The following is a 15204-nucleotide window of genomic DNA, read 5'->3' as shown; positions in this document are numbered from 1 at the left end:
ACCTACAGGGACCCCCCTGGTGTTTGGGGCAGACTGGGGTTCTCTGAGCGATCTCAGGAGAATGCAGTCACTCCTTTTGGTCACGGAGGAAAGGATCTCAGAGCTAGCTATGCACGATTTCCTTTTAAGATGAACTTATTTTAAAAATTGCTCCTTTGATGGAATTATCATAAAAGAAATGATTAATTAAATATTTCTTGGGGAATTAATCCAGGTTCGAGATAAGTTGCTGCAAATAGAATTGTTGCTCTCTTTCTCTCTTTTTGAACTGCATAGCCAATATCTTATTTCTTGTAAGCCTCCAGCTAAAGTGCACCACATTCACTAGGTACTATTCCCCCACCATACCCCAAATACTGCATAAAAACCCAAATCAACTCATTGCTGCCGAGTTGATTCTGACTCATAGTGACCCGATAGCCCTGGGTTGAATTGCCCCTGGTGAGTTTCTGAGACAGAAAATCTTTTAGGAATAGAAAACCAGATCTTTCACTCATGGAGTGGCTGATGGTCTTGAACTGTGGACCTTGAGGATCGTAGCCCAATGTGTAACTATCACGCCACCAGGGCTCCTCAATACTGTCTAAGCAATCCATTGAAAACTTGGCAGTGTAAAGCAACACCCACTTTTTGCTCACAGTTCTGTAGTTAGAAGTCTGGGCACAGCCTGGCTGAGATCCCTCTCCCGTCTTGGAAGGATGATCAGTGTTGGCTACTATCTTTTCTGGAGCTGGGCGCTTTCAGGCTTACAAGAAACAGTTCTCTGTGCTGGGTCCCCTGTCCTCTTGTTGCCTATAAAAGGGGTCAGCTTTGGGTGGCAATCCCAGCAGCACCAAGCTACATCTTTCTTTCGTATAACAGCTCGTGGCTCTGAATCCCTAACCTTCCTATTAGCCGCCAGCTGCCTAACCCCGCACCACCAGGGGTTCTTGCTCCTCAGCAGTGCAGACTCTTATTATTATTACTTCTGATGACTTAGAGGTATCCCCCTCCTTTTTGTCATCCTGCTGCCATCCCTGAGACAGGGAAACTCTGAGGCTTGGGAGGGAACGTGCCTTGAGAAGCAGCTTCTTAGCTTCTTCGGCAACTGGATGTGCAAGAGCCGCTTCTCAGTCTCGGCCTGCAGTGTCCAGGATCCCAGGGCCTCGGGCCTGCAAGACAATGCGGACATGGCCCGGCCTTGGCGCCCTCCATCTTGCTCAGCACGTGGGGGCACATGCCTCTCTTCCTTCTTGAATCTGTGCTTGATTCTCCTCTGGCCCCCCTGTTCTAATGATCCTGTCCACCAACGAGGTGCCCAGGGGGCATAGGTCAGCGGTTCCAAATCACCAGCTCCTCCTCGGGTTTCCACTCCCCTAAAAAGTGCCAGTCTTGGGTCTCCCCTGCCCTGCTGTGAGTAGTCCGGGTCTTTTGGGTTTTCAATGAATCAACAGCAACAACACTTCCTGTGAGGTGGGGTGGGGCGGTGACCAGGTCACTGAAATCCCTCCCTCCCTCCCAGCCTCGCCTGGGAGACAGGGCGCAGGTCGGGCTGGCCTTCCTCTTTGGCAAAGCCTTAGTTTGGTGCCAGCACAGATTCCCCCCCCCTGCAAAACTGGCCGCTGCCCTCTCCTCACCCCGCCCGCCCCTGCCCAGGCGTTGAAAGGGATCTAATCACTTCTGAGGGACGTTTTATACAATGCGAGCAGCGGCTCCCCGCTTCCCGCTGGCCCACTCCTCACTGCCCCGCCCTTCTATTTTGGAAAAGGAAACAAGAAGAGCGAGTCCAACAGGTGCGGAAGAAATTGGAAGAAGCGCTGATGGCAGACATCTTGTCACGAGCGGCCGATACAGAGGAGCTGGACCTTGAAATGGACAGTGGAGACGAAGCCTAAGGCAACGATCAGGTACCGGAACTGCAGGGACACCGAGGCGTGGAACGGAAGTGGTTTTCTTGTTATGTCCCCTCTAGTTTAATTGCCCCTCCCCGCCTGGGTATTGTAAGGCCCCCTGGTCGGAGAGCGCAGCGGCATGCTTCTCCTGGTGCTGCTCAGGGGCCACGGGGAACCTTACCCAGTCCTCTGGTTCTCCTGAACCAGCCCTGCAGCCACTTTCAAGGGTCACAGGCTTTCCTGTAGCAAAAGGACTGTGCCGGGGAGGGGGCCTGGCCACCCTCATCACCCAGGCTGTCCCTGCGGAGACCCCATCCTCTGAAGGTGGCTGTCATCTTCCCCATACTAGCTTCTTGGGCTATGCATCCAAAAGTAGGCAAAAATCCCTCCCTTCTGCTAGGTTCTCCTCAGCACAGACTGCATGCAGACAGCACCAGAAGCACAGGTATATTTAGACAGAGAATAGTTTACCTGGAATCATTTTTAATTGGACAAATTCCTTTAATTTATCTTAAAAAATAATAAAGGCACAAAAAATCCATCTTCAAGGCCATCTATTTGAAACGGTGGCACTCAAGTCCCCAAGGGCTTACTGGCACCTCATTTTCCAAATTTGACCCGGCTTAGTTGCGGCGGGGATTGTTTGTTTTACTTTCTCCCCTCCATAAGCTGATCATTTATTTTCCCCTTTGAAGCCCAACCTGAGAAGGAGCACGAGGTGGCAGGAAAGAGAAAACTGAGAGTAAGAGTGAGAGAGAGGATTTGGGGGATGGGGGCGGGTCAAGAGTGGGGAAGAGAGAGAAGACACCAAGTCTGCAGTCTGTAAGGCCTCTCAGAAGCCTTCTCTCTCCCTTCGAGACTGGTACCCATCCTGACACTCAGTGCCAGTTGCTGGGGATACAGTGTTGAGCACACCCAGCAAGGTCCAATGACCGCCTTAAACAAACACTCTGAGGGCTATGCAGTTACCAGCTGTGATAGGCACTATAAAGACAAAATACAAGTGCGGTGTCAGCTGGTAGCAGGGGACCCAGTATGGCTTAAAGGGTCACCCAAAGCCCCTCTGAGGGAGTGACTTTTACGTTGAGCCCTGAAAGGTGAGTAGGAGTGGGTCCGGAGAAATTTGGAGAAATCGTGCTCCATCAAAAGAAAGAGCAAGGCAAAGCTGGCCTCTTCTCAAGAGCCATGTGGTTCGGATGCAGGAAGTGATGGCAACGTGGGGGCAGGGGGGTGGGTGGGGGAGGAACCTAATATTGTAAGGCCTGGGCATCATTGAGAAAGATTTTGAGCTTGTCATTAAAACCAGGGTGAACCCACCAAAGGGTGAGTGACGTGACTGGATCTGTATGACAGCTACAAGGGGAAAAAGGGGAACTAGAAATAGGAGAAGCTTGGGAGAGGTTCGGACATCAGGCCAGCAAGAGCCCATGGTAGCTTCCCAGGCTTATGGTAGTGGATGGAGAGAAAGAGGGATGGGGAGACTTGAAGGGTATTGGATGTAGAGGCAACTTGAGCAGATCACTGGGAGCGCAGGTGAAAGAGTGGCCAGGAGGACTCTAGGTTTGCCACTTGGACCCTGAGCTGGGTGGGAAGGTTGGACAAGGAGCCCATCTGTGGGTCAGGAGCAGGGAGGATGAGTTTAATGGTTAACACCGTCTCCCCTTTCTGGAAGTGCAGGGTTTTCTTCATTCAGGGCTGTGGCTCACGACACAGCGAAGCAGAAATCAGGTGATGATGGAAAATGTCCTACATTTCCACGCTCAGACACAGCTGCACCCGTTGGTCACACAGAAGCAGCTGACAAGTTCTGTGCTGTTGTAGTTTTTGCTTTCTGAGTACAGGAAGAAGTGATGTTCTGGCAAGGAAGTGTCTTATGGGATTTGATGAATGTACGGAGTAAAATCTTTCCAAGAGAAGTCTGAAGCTTGAGTTTTCCTTTTTCTTTCTTTCTGTATATAGATATATATATCAACATTTTTAATATACTTTAATATATATATTTTTAATCAGCATTAATTCTTGAAAAGCCCTCCTCTTCTCTGAGAGCTTCTTAGCCTTTTCTGTTCCCTTTCAGACGGTTTCCTTAAAACCCTCTGAGGATTATCAAGGGCTGTCTAACTGTGGGGTTGGTAATGCCGGACCCTGCAGATTGGCACCGAGGCGGCTCCGATCGACTTCAGCTGGCCCAGGGTTTAGGCACTGGGCATGCTGCTCTCCCAGAAGCTGGCAGCTACTCACTGCCTTGAACACATGTGGGCAGTGGGGGTCATTCACTAACTAATAATGGGCAATACATTTTGATTAATTCTTAGAAAGTAGCCATTATTTTTGGCATGGTGAATATAGGGAGATGTACGTTAGGTATGTCAGATGTTAACATTTGAAAATGACCTTAGTATTAGTAGGTCATTAGACTTGTAGGTGGTAGATGAATTAAGAGTACTTCTTAATGATAAAGATTACATTTTCCCAACTCACTCATTTTAGCCCTCTATGCCCTTAAAGTGTTGCATGAACCAGAGCGCTGGCATGTGACTTTAATTGGGTGCTCAGACTCACCTCTGGACTAGGTAGGACAGCTTAGCCTGGAGAAAGGTGGGGTGGTGCCCAGTTCATTGGGTTGGTCAGACATGGAACCTGAGTCTCTCGGTCACAGTTCTCTTCACATGTGGCCATTCCATCATATTCCTTCTAATGCTGTGAATTAGGAAGCTGGACTTTTAAAATATAGACATGTAGGTAGCAACGGGCTGGGACTTGCTGTGTTGCTTCGATTTGTCAGTCTGGAAGCACCCAGATGAACTGGGTGATCTGCCAGACCTTTGAGGAGTGGTTGCAGGAAAATAGCTGTACGAGGCACAGGTGTTTAAAATACTTCTTTAGCTGCGAGTGACTCCATAAATCATTTCATAGATAATTGCAGTGCCCATTGACCCAAGGTCAACATCCGTCATGTGCAAGTGCTTTGAAGGAAAATAAACCCCATCTTTGGGCAGAGAAAGAAATCCTTGCAAATCGAACCTTCTCTGAATGTTTCTAAACTCTGTTTGGATCTGGCCCAATCAATTAGGCTTTTCTTCGTCACTTGGGTACTTTTCTGCCTTCTTCTTTCACGCTGACTTAGATCATGGTAGACAGAGCTTAGTCACATCCGCACACAGAGGAACACATCAAAGGGCATTCCACTGTCATCAGAACAGAACTCCCGAAACAAGCAGGGGACATCCCGAGACTTGTAATACATGATGTGACGTTCCTAAAAGCCCCTGGGAGAGAATGGTAGCCCTGAGGGAAACGTCGTTTTGAGTGACTTTGTCCTGTTTTGCAGGCCTCTCGCTGGCACCGTCGGGACCTTACCTCAGCTTCATTTTTGTTTGTTTGTTTCCTTCCAGGTAGCTCTCGACCGACTCTCCCCAAGAGCAAATTCCTAGAAATTCAACAAAAATGTTTCCACTGGGTTTTGTCTGTTAAGAAAAAAGAAAGAAAAACGCGAACCCGACCACATAGAGCTTTTTAATAGCACTAACCAATGCCTTTTTAGATGTATTTTTGATGTACATATCTATTATTCAAAAAAATAATGTTTATTTTGAGTCTGAGGACTTAAAAGTAGTCTTTTTTAATATCAAGCAAGACCCTTCAAATAAAGCTGAGCTTTGGATGCTAGGTGCAGTCTACTGGAGATGCAGCACTTACACGGAATCCTTGTCTCCCCCTCACCCCCCCTGCAGTTTTAATATGGATGGATCAGGAGTACCAAATAAATTTCCCAATGAAAGATTATTGTGACTTCATTGTATATAAACAGATTTTTATACTTCTATTGAAAAGGACACCTGTACATTCTTCCATCATCACTGTAAAGACAAATAAATGATTATATTCACAGATGGATTGGAATTCTTTCTGTTAAAAAGCACACACAATAAAGAGCCACTCCTCACCGACTCCCCCTCCCCTCTAAATTCCTGGTTTACATTCCACTTTGATTCTTGGATCTTTGAGAATGTGGTGGTGGAAAGAACTGAGACTTTTGCAGTGCAGTATGCCTCAGAAGAGAAGTCACCGAAATTGTGTTGCCGTCACTAGAATTTCTCCATTGCCATCTAGCCTGTGTGTGATTAGTACTTCTGAGAAACAAAACAAAACAAACAAAAACTAAAAACGACCCCCAAAACCCAAACTCACTGTCATCCAGTTGATTCCAGCTCATAGCGACCCCCATGGAACGGGGTAGAACTAGCCCGTGTGGGTTTCTGAGTGTATGGGAGCAGAAAGCCTTCCCAAGTTTCCCCTGTGCAGCGGCTGGCCCCTTTGGACTGCTGACCAAGTCATGACCACTGCGCTGCGAGGGCTCCTGTGTACTTCTGAAAGTGCTCTACGAATAAACTTCTTTCTTTGCTTGGACACGAGTCTGATGCTACCAGAAGTTCGTGTTTATTGTTTTTCCCTTGAAGATTTCTCGCTTTCTAAGTATCACCGAAGAGCCCGGCAGCATAGCAGGTTAGGCTTTGGACTGCTAACCTAAGGGTCCACATCAGCCACCCTCCGCTGCTCCTTGGGACACAGACTAATCTGTTGGCTCCCTTGAAGATTTAGTCTCAGAAATCCCTCGGCAGGGACCTTGGGAGTTGGCTTCAACTCCTTGGCAGTGAGTTAATGTTCACTCACAGGAGTCCTGCTGGTTGATTGCTTACCTGCCAAGCAAAATGTCTGTGGTTCAAACTCACCCACCCGCCTCTCCATTCAGGATGAGGCTGTCTGCCTTTGTAATGATTTACAGCCTTAGAAACCCCTTGGGGGCAGTTCTACTCTGCCCTGTAGGCGCCTTCTGAGTTGGAAATGATTTGATGGCAGTGGACTTTGTATTAATGTTCATGAGCTGACTGAGTTAACAGGTGAGGCTCAGACCCCAGGCCACAAAGAGAGGCAGCCCCGAGGCCTAGTTCCTTGATGTCTCAGCTTGGAACGCTTACTCGTCAGTATGCAGCCTCCAATGTATTAACTTATTTTTCTATTGAAATTCAAAAGTCTCCATCACCACGTAAAATTCCTTGCTGTTTAATTACTAAAACTGGCACAGCATTAAAAAAAAAAAGAGTTTGTTTTTAATCAAAACACACTTAAATGAATCTGCACCAGGGAAGGTGGGGAGGTAGTTATATGCAAATTTTGAGATCCCAAATAATGTCTTCCTTTTATAGGAATTCTTAGTTCTTACAATTACATCCAGAAGGGATGTGGTCAGGGAGGTGGCCAATTCCACCTGAGTGTCATCTGTGCATTTTATGGCTCCTCCCCCCAACACCCTTCTCGTCCCCAAGGAAGGGAAAGAGGGACAGAGTCCCAGTAGTCGCTGACTGGCTAGGGTTGGGCTGCTGCCATCCGTCTGTATCAAACAACATAAATTGGCCCTTCTAGGAACTCCCCGTTTACATTCAACTCCGATCCATGGGCTGCAGGCCACCCACTTCCTGGGAGCCGTCTGTTGCCCATCAAGAGGAACATTTGTGAGCTGGGAGAGCAACGGCCCGGATTGTACTGGTGCCCAGCCCGCTGTTCCTGTTGGGCTGAGGTAGGGGGATCGTCTGAGTTTCCTTTAAGACTGTGTGACGAGCTAGAATGGTTATCCTCCCCCACTTCGCTCAAGGCCATGACTCTTTGTTTGTCACCAGGCTTGGGAGTCACTGCATCTTGATGGCTGTAGATTGATTTTTACAAAACCATCCAACCCAGACACCCACGCTCATAGCAGAAGCTTTTGTTAAAACAGAGACCACGTACAGAAAATGGACTCCCTGCCTCCTATCCTGTTCTCAGGTGGAGAACAAGGTATAAAAGCCCTTACATGGTGTCCACCTGGGGCTACTCTGTAAACCCTCAGTGTCCCTAATATGCCCTGGGAGAATATGCCCCCAAATGACATTCGTTCGTCAGGTTAGCCCCGCCAGCCTCCCGCTCTTTTACATTCCCTGACTCAGGTGAACACGAGCCACCATCCTTTCCAGCGGCCCAAGGCAGGACTCGCCCAGGGGGCTCCCTCAGACATCCTGTCATTCCTGGTAGATCGGCTGACTGCACATCTCACCAAGCTCTGTCTTCTCCTTCCCCAGAAGCACTGCCCTCGGGGGACCTCCTTTCATCTCTGGACATGGCAGTGGCTTCCTCAGGGGCTCCCCGTTTCTCCCTGCCCGTTGTCCCTCTTTCCATTCCGGTTCCCTCTCGAACCCTCCTCCGCCCTCCTCCCAGTGCTTCTCTCTACAGGCGCGTGCTTGCTCCCTTACCACTGCCCTGCCCCACCCCTGCCCTGCCCTCCTGGGCTGGTGGCCTTAGAATGACTCTGAGCAGCAAACACTTTGAAGTTAGGGGAAGCTGTGTTTGAGTCGTGGTTTGGCCATTTGTGTGACTCTTCCAGTGATGGTGACATGGTCTCTTTGAGCCTGTTCCTCTTCAGTGAAACAGGAATGACAATACCTACCTCAGAGCTGTCATGAGGACTGCGTGGGACACTAAGTTCTCCAGCGTACCGCCTGAGGCGTCCCGAGGGCCCACACGTCACCTCCAAGAGACCACCTGTCACCGATGACCCTCAAGCTCTATCCCCAACTCTACTTCCGGTCACAGCAGAATGAAGTCTGTATTTCAAAAGTCTGTGTTTTATTGCTTGTTGACACGTCGCCCATCCCACCACTAGAATGTAAGCTCCCAGGGAGCAAGGCTGTGTCTGTCCGCCTCCCTGCCACCTCTCACCCCAGCGTTTAGCCTGGGGCCTGAGAAGAATAGGAAGTACTGAGTATCGGTTGACTGAATGGAAAATAGATCAAAAGGCCCCTCCTCGTGTTCTTCTACCTACCTAGTTGGTCGCACCCTGTCACTGTTCCCATCTTACCTTTGGCTCGAGGAAAAACTACCTGCTCCTCCTGCAGTGTCCACCGAGCTCCACCCCCGAGCCTTTGCCTGAAACCGCCTCCGCTTGCCAGTCGCCAGCGCGTTGGTCAAGTCTTAGTGCAATGGCTACCGCCTCTGAGAAGTTGCCTCTGGATTGTCCAGGCAGATGGACTTCTCCCTCTTCTCAGTTCAGGTTGCACTTTGTAAATACCTCCGTGGAAGCACTTTACTATATTGCATTGTAAAATGATAATTTGTTGCATGTCCGTTTCTATGATTAGACTGTATGCACCATGACAGCAGAGACTGTCATGTGCCCTAATGTGCCCGGCACCTCGCGCAGTGTCTGACACCTACTAGCTTGTCAGTAGCTACTTGTTGAATGAGTTCCCGAGTCCGTGGAGTTGCTGCGTTAGGAAAATGTTGCACGGTGTAAGTGTTATCCAGAAAGGGAATGCCCTGAAGACTTCCGGAATATTTTTGTTGTTGTTGTTCTAGGGGAGAGATCTAGACAGCGTTATGTAATCTCTTTGACTCTAAGATTACTTGTTTGAAGTTTAAGAATCATAAATGGAATACTATAGACCTTCGTAAAATGACCGCAAAAGACGTCAAAAAGCTTTGTGATGCTAACTCAAAGTCCAAACTCAATATTTGCACTATTAGTGTTTCCTGAGTACATGCTATGAGAAAGATGTACAGCAATAAATTTTGAAGCTTTAAAAATGCCTGTGTAAGTCATCTTCAATGACTTCATCCGTGAGGGATGTCTCTGGTCTATGTTTCCCAGATACAAGGGTGTAGGATTCCCAAACAGCCCGAGGCGATGCAGTGACAAGCCTCTTGCTCATTTCTGAGATGATTGGGCCAGCATTTTGAGGACGTGGAGAGGGCAAAGGTCCCTTACCGAGTCTGGAAGAAGCCATGCTAGATCTCATGAGGCTCACTGGAGAGTCTCCACAGCCCACACCCATAGGTTCCTCTGTCTCCCGTTTTCTTGTCTGGGATGGGGGACGGAACCTCTTCAAAACCTCCTGCTCTCCCTCGGCCAGTCCCTGGGTGGGGCAGGGATCAGCAGGAAGTTGCCACAGGAGGAGGTTGGGAAGGGCTGTGGGACTGGGAATGGAACAAGGGACAATCTGCCTGCACAGCTCAGAGGGACAGGGCCGATTTTGAAATGTTAAATTGCACTCTGATCTTTTTGTTTTCATGGTGAGGACAGCGTGTTACGTTTCCTCTCATTTATATAGCATTTCCTGATGTATAGAACACGTTCACCACCATTAAGGATCCCTGGTGGCACTGCCAGGTAAGCATTGTACTGCTAACCTCAAGGTCAGGGGTTCAAACCTACTTACTTTCTCCATGGAAGAAAGATGAGGCTACTAGCTCCCATAAATATTTACATCCTTGGAAACATTATTTAGGGTCAATCTGAGTAGGAATCGACTTCATGACAATGGATTTGATTTTTTTACCTCCATGTGTTATACCTCCATATATTAGTCCAGATTGATTAGAGAAACAATCCCAGAGACACACACACATATATATGTAAGAGAGAACTTTATATCAAGAAATAATTATGCATCAATAAAACATCCTAGCCCAGTCCAGATTAAGTCCATAAGTTCAATATTAGCCAAAAGTGCGATATTAGTCGATGAATTCCTCTTCTGACTCACACAGCACATTCAATGATGCTGAATACAGGAAGATAGTAAGCCGGTGGGTGGAAAGTCCTGTGAGTCCAATGGTGGGAGATGCATCTGCAGGGCTTTGGCTGCCATCCACATGGCTCCATGTGACTTGTCAACAGGAATGTGAAGCAGTGAAAGAGACAAAGAGAGAGAGTGTGTGTGTGCTGCCACCAGGGTAGAAGAAAAGGAGTTCCCAGAATCCTCATGATCACAGGAGACATCTTAAGGCTGTGATCTGACTGACAGGCTAGCGTCCACCCCTTGATTCTATTTATCAAGTTGACATGAAATTATGTAACCACCACACTCCACTCATGGCCTCTTTTCAATTTCAGCCCACATATCAACCATGGAATATGCACCTATTGTTATTATCCCGGGCTAAGAGTGGAGGATTCTTAAGAAGCTGGCAGGTTAAGTGACTTCCCCAATCTAGTAAGGTCCAGAGGGGGACTGGAATATGGAGGTCTTCTGGGTCAAGGTTTGCTGTATTTTCTAGAACACCATGCAACCTTTCACGCCTACTGCCCTCTCAGCCCTCACACTGCGTTTCTGAGCACACTCAATAAACCTTCAGATTGATCAAGCACAGTCTGATGTGGCCTTGAGGCTGGTAAGGAGCAGAGAGAGTCTTCAGAGGCAACGTGTGTGTTTTTTTTCATGTGTGAATAGTCAAAGCTCTTCCAGCGAACCTTTCTGCCGAGAAATCTTTAGTCAGATTATTTATCTTATATAAGAGGTGGGTACAGGTGCAGCTTCTTAATCACAGAATGCTGGGAGTTATTTTTATCTGGGGGCTAGAATTTTCTTTCTGCCGTAGTACTTTCAGAGTTTGGCTTCTTGAACTTGATGTTCAGCGAACTCCTGGAAACAAGACGTGACTGGAATGTGGTGGAGTGCATGCATCTTCAAAAGCGGGTGCCTGCACCTCCGGGGATCTGCAAAACTGTTCAGGGGAGGGATAGGAAGCATGGGACCTATTGAGATCGGTTTCTCACCTCCTCTGTGATTTGAGTTGTTGAGTGCTTTGTTATGCACATAGTGTGTTAATAGAGCCAGGCATGCATACAGTCTATCAGTATTGTTGCTCTTAGGCACCATGGCATTGTTCTGACTCATAGTGAGGGACCCTGTGTCCAACAGAAGGAAACACTGGCCGCTCCTGTGCCAGCCCCACAGTTGTTCGTGTATTTGAGCCCGTGGTTGCAGCCACTGCATCAATCCATCTCTCTGAGGATCTTCCTCTTTTCTGCTGCCCCTCTGCTTTACCAAGCATCATGTCCTTTTTCCAGGGACTGGCCTCTCCTGAAAACATGCTCCTGAAACGAAGTCTTACTACCCTTGCTTCTAAAGAGAATTTGGCCTGTATTTCTGTCAAGAAAGATATTAACCTATAGATAGTCACCAATTTGGGGTATGTGTTTTCGCTTTGTCAAGGTGTATTATTCAAAGAGTTTTGAGACCACTCCTCCAGGGTAGGGCTCCTTATCTGGAGGCCAAACACCTCCGGGACCCTGTTGGTTATGTTGTGCAAATTCTTGGGACTATGTACCCTTTTCCTGGGGTGGTGTTCAAAGTGTCTATGGAATTCTCAATAGGGAATATATCACCAACAAGAGTGAACCACTGTGAGGGAATTTTACATCCCCAAAACTTTAAGAACCACTGGTCTAATTTTCAATCACCAAGGCTGATGCTATTTGGGCTTGCACATTGAAATCCAGGCAACCTGTAGCTTAATTCAGTGAAATGGTACCAAGTACCTGGTATACGGGAAAGAAGAGAGACAATGGGGTTGCTGTCATCAGTTCTGATCAGCAAGTCTCTCCCTCAGAATAATCCTGATGATTTTTTAGGGATTTGAATCTGTTTGTGTGTGTATGTCGGGGGTAAAGGGTAACTTGAATTGTCGCTGACTGGACTCCTCTCCCTAGAGGAGAACCGACGTGCGTGCTGTTGAACACAGCATGACTTCCAACAACAGGTCTTAGGCCCAATAACGGTTCTCAACCAAACCAAACTCACTGCCATCGAATCCATTCTGACTTCCAGCGACTCTATCACTCTTTATGGGAGTAGAAAGCCGCATCATCGTCCCCCATAGAGCCATTGGTGGGTACAAATTGCTGCCCTTTGGGTTAGCAGCCCATGACACCACCACGGCTCCCTCAACAACACCTAGTTGTGTGAAAACAGAACCATTCGGACACTTCCTGGGGGAATCCCACAATGCACAGGGTCAATGCACTATTTATGATGGAGAGGAATGGTTTCTTTCTCAAAACCTCTGTCTTAAAATAGTCATCCCTGTGTCTCCCCTTCAACACAGTCACATAGGACAGTGTTGTAACTGAGACAACCATGACCTTCCAGCTGGGATTCTTATTAAAAAACAAAACACAATATGAACAATCGTGACATTTTGGAGTGAAGAAAAGGTTGGCTTTATCAGTAGCTGCTCTGAGAAAGGAAGGAATGAGTCACCTAGCCCTGAAAATTCTTAACACCTGGGGTGGGGAGAGTGGGGTGGGGTGGGGCTGCAGGAAATCTCCATGAGTCAGAGACTCGCTCAGCTTGTCCAGAATGTCAGATTCATTCTCGGAATAGTCCCACTCTTTGTCCTTCTCTGTGTTTTTTTTTTTTTAAATAAATGGAATTCCATAGGTTCTCCGGCCGCATCCTTAAAGTTCAGCATCACCAGAAAGAGTAGAGAGGTGCTAAGATGGAGAGTAAAGGAAGGGAGAAAATTCAAACGATTCAAGGAGATTTCTCCTTGGGCCAAAACTGGTGCTTCAGTGGATATGTGGGGAAGAAAGAACTGTGGTGTGTCAGTCTGAGTAGACTAGAGAAACAAATCCATGGAGACACATATATATATAAGAAAGAGATTTATATACAAGAGCAATTGAACATTGAGAAAACATCCCAGCCCAGTCCAGATCAAGTCCATAAGTCTGATATTAGCTCATATGTCTGATACCAGTCTATAAAGTCCTCTTCAGACCCATGAAACACATGATTGATGCCGAATGTAGAAGGCATTGCATTGGGTAGAAAGTCTTTGGATCCAGTGTCATTGGAAATATCTCAGCGCTGGCAGGGGTCTCTGTATCAGGGTGGGTCCATGTGTCTTGTCAGCTGCTATGTCTTCCAGGGTGTGAGCAGAGTCTCCCACCTCCAAGGAGGAAATACCAGATTTCCCAGAATCCTCAGGAGAAAACTATGCCCACACAGAAGCTTCATTGGCTATGACCTGATTGACAGACTAGACTCCATCCCTTCACTCATAATCCTCTCAAATTGACAATAATATAACAACCACATGTGGTGATGAAGGACATTAGACCCACAAGCCTGTGCACTTTCTCACTGGCACTCTTGTTCATTCCCAAAGGAACTGAGCTCATCCCCTCAGATGAAAAGTGACAGCCTTATATTTCCCATGTCTTTATTTCAACCTCTACTGTGGAACGGACATAGAAGGTTGGGAAACCCAACAGTCACTCACAGATGCCCTGGCACCACCCGTATGTCCCTGAAGAGTTGATGCCTGGACCTTTAGCAGCACCCTGGGGCCCTGAAGAGACAAGCAGGAGGACGCAAGGCCAGCAGGACCAGGACAGTGCACACGGCCTGGTTCTCGATGGCGCCAAGTTCTTGGACCAACTCTAATAAAGCCTCTCCCCGGGCTGGCTGTGAAATGAACAAGGCATGAATACATTGGTTTAATTTTACAGCTACTCCAAACTGCTACATTCCCCAAATGAGACTCAGCTTTGACCAAACCTGTTTCATGAGTCACAGGAAACCTTGCTGACCGTCTCTTGACACTGTCCCGGCATTACCTGCTGCTACTGGAGCACAGAATTTCATTAACCCTGCCTGCGTTCCTACCATGATTTCTGCCCACTTTGCCCATCCCTCGTTTTGCCAGGCTCCATTCTATTTAAGGAATCCTGTGGGCACAGCCGGTTTTGGAGATACTGGGTGGTGATGCAGTGGATTAAGCATTGGGCTGCTAACCCAAAGATCCATGGTCTGAACTCACCACTCTCTTTTCGCCCCTTAGTCTCCTTCCAAAAATAATTTACAGCCTCAGAACCTTTGGGGGGCAGGTCCACGCTATCCTACTGGGTCACCCCAGGTCAGAAATGGATTTTCGATCCCATTTTGTATTATCACCAGCTGTTTCTCATGCACCTCTTAGATAGTCTGGTAGTCTGGATCACCTTTACAGTAGACGGGACTGTCTACTTGCATGAAGAGTTACGGTCTCAGAAACTCGCGGAGGCTGCGCCACTCCCACATCTAGAGTCCCTAAGAGGTGGCATCCACTTACTGGCAGTGAGTTTTGTCTTTCTGGAATAAGTCAGAGTTCCTCAAATGGCACTCATAGGCCTTCACCTACATGCCTTCCTTTCAGATCTTTTACAACTAAACCCATCAATCCATTCAGATGTTGTTAGATGCCGTTGAAATGCCTCCGCCCCATAGCGACCCTATGCGCAACAGCATGAAATACTGCCTGGTCTTGTGCCGTCCTCACCTTTCTTTCCATGTTTAAGCCCCTTGTCAATCCATCTCCTTGAAGGCCTTCCTCGCCTTCACTGCCCCTCTACTTTCCCAAACTCGATGTCCTTCTCCAGGGGCTGTTCGCTTCCGACAACATGTCCAAAGTATGTGAGATGAGGTCGCACCATTCTTGCCCCGAAGGCCCTACTTCTTCCAAGACAGATTGGTTTGTC

At 47.8% G+C, this 15204-nt stretch overlaps 1 protein-coding gene across 1 annotated transcript in view; it reads left to right on the top strand.

The window, feature by feature from the left end:
• MBD2 (methyl-CpG binding domain protein 2) overlaps window positions 1-5759 on the top strand; it is a gene marked incomplete at its 5' end in the record, with an annotated part of 65581 nt that extends 59822 nt beyond the window's left edge. Inside the window, 2 exons of the mRNA XM_004703107.3 lie at window positions 1748-1886; window positions 5264-5759. Coding sequence (XP_004703164.3) covers window positions 1748-1874 — 127 coding nt within the window. The remainder of the gene's footprint in view (window positions 1-1747; window positions 1887-5263) is intronic.
• Window positions 5760-15204: the final 9445 nt, after the last annotated feature.

The sequence above is a fragment of the Echinops telfairi genome, unplaced genomic scaffold, assembly GCF_000313985.2.
Source record: "Echinops telfairi isolate 266 unplaced genomic scaffold, ASM31398v2 ScPeMD7_7400;HRSCAF=8409, whole genome shotgun sequence".
Taxonomy (NCBI): Eukaryota; Metazoa; Chordata; class Mammalia; order Afrosoricida; family Tenrecidae; genus Echinops; species Echinops telfairi.
This window is presented reverse-complemented; position numbering and strand designations above follow the sequence as displayed.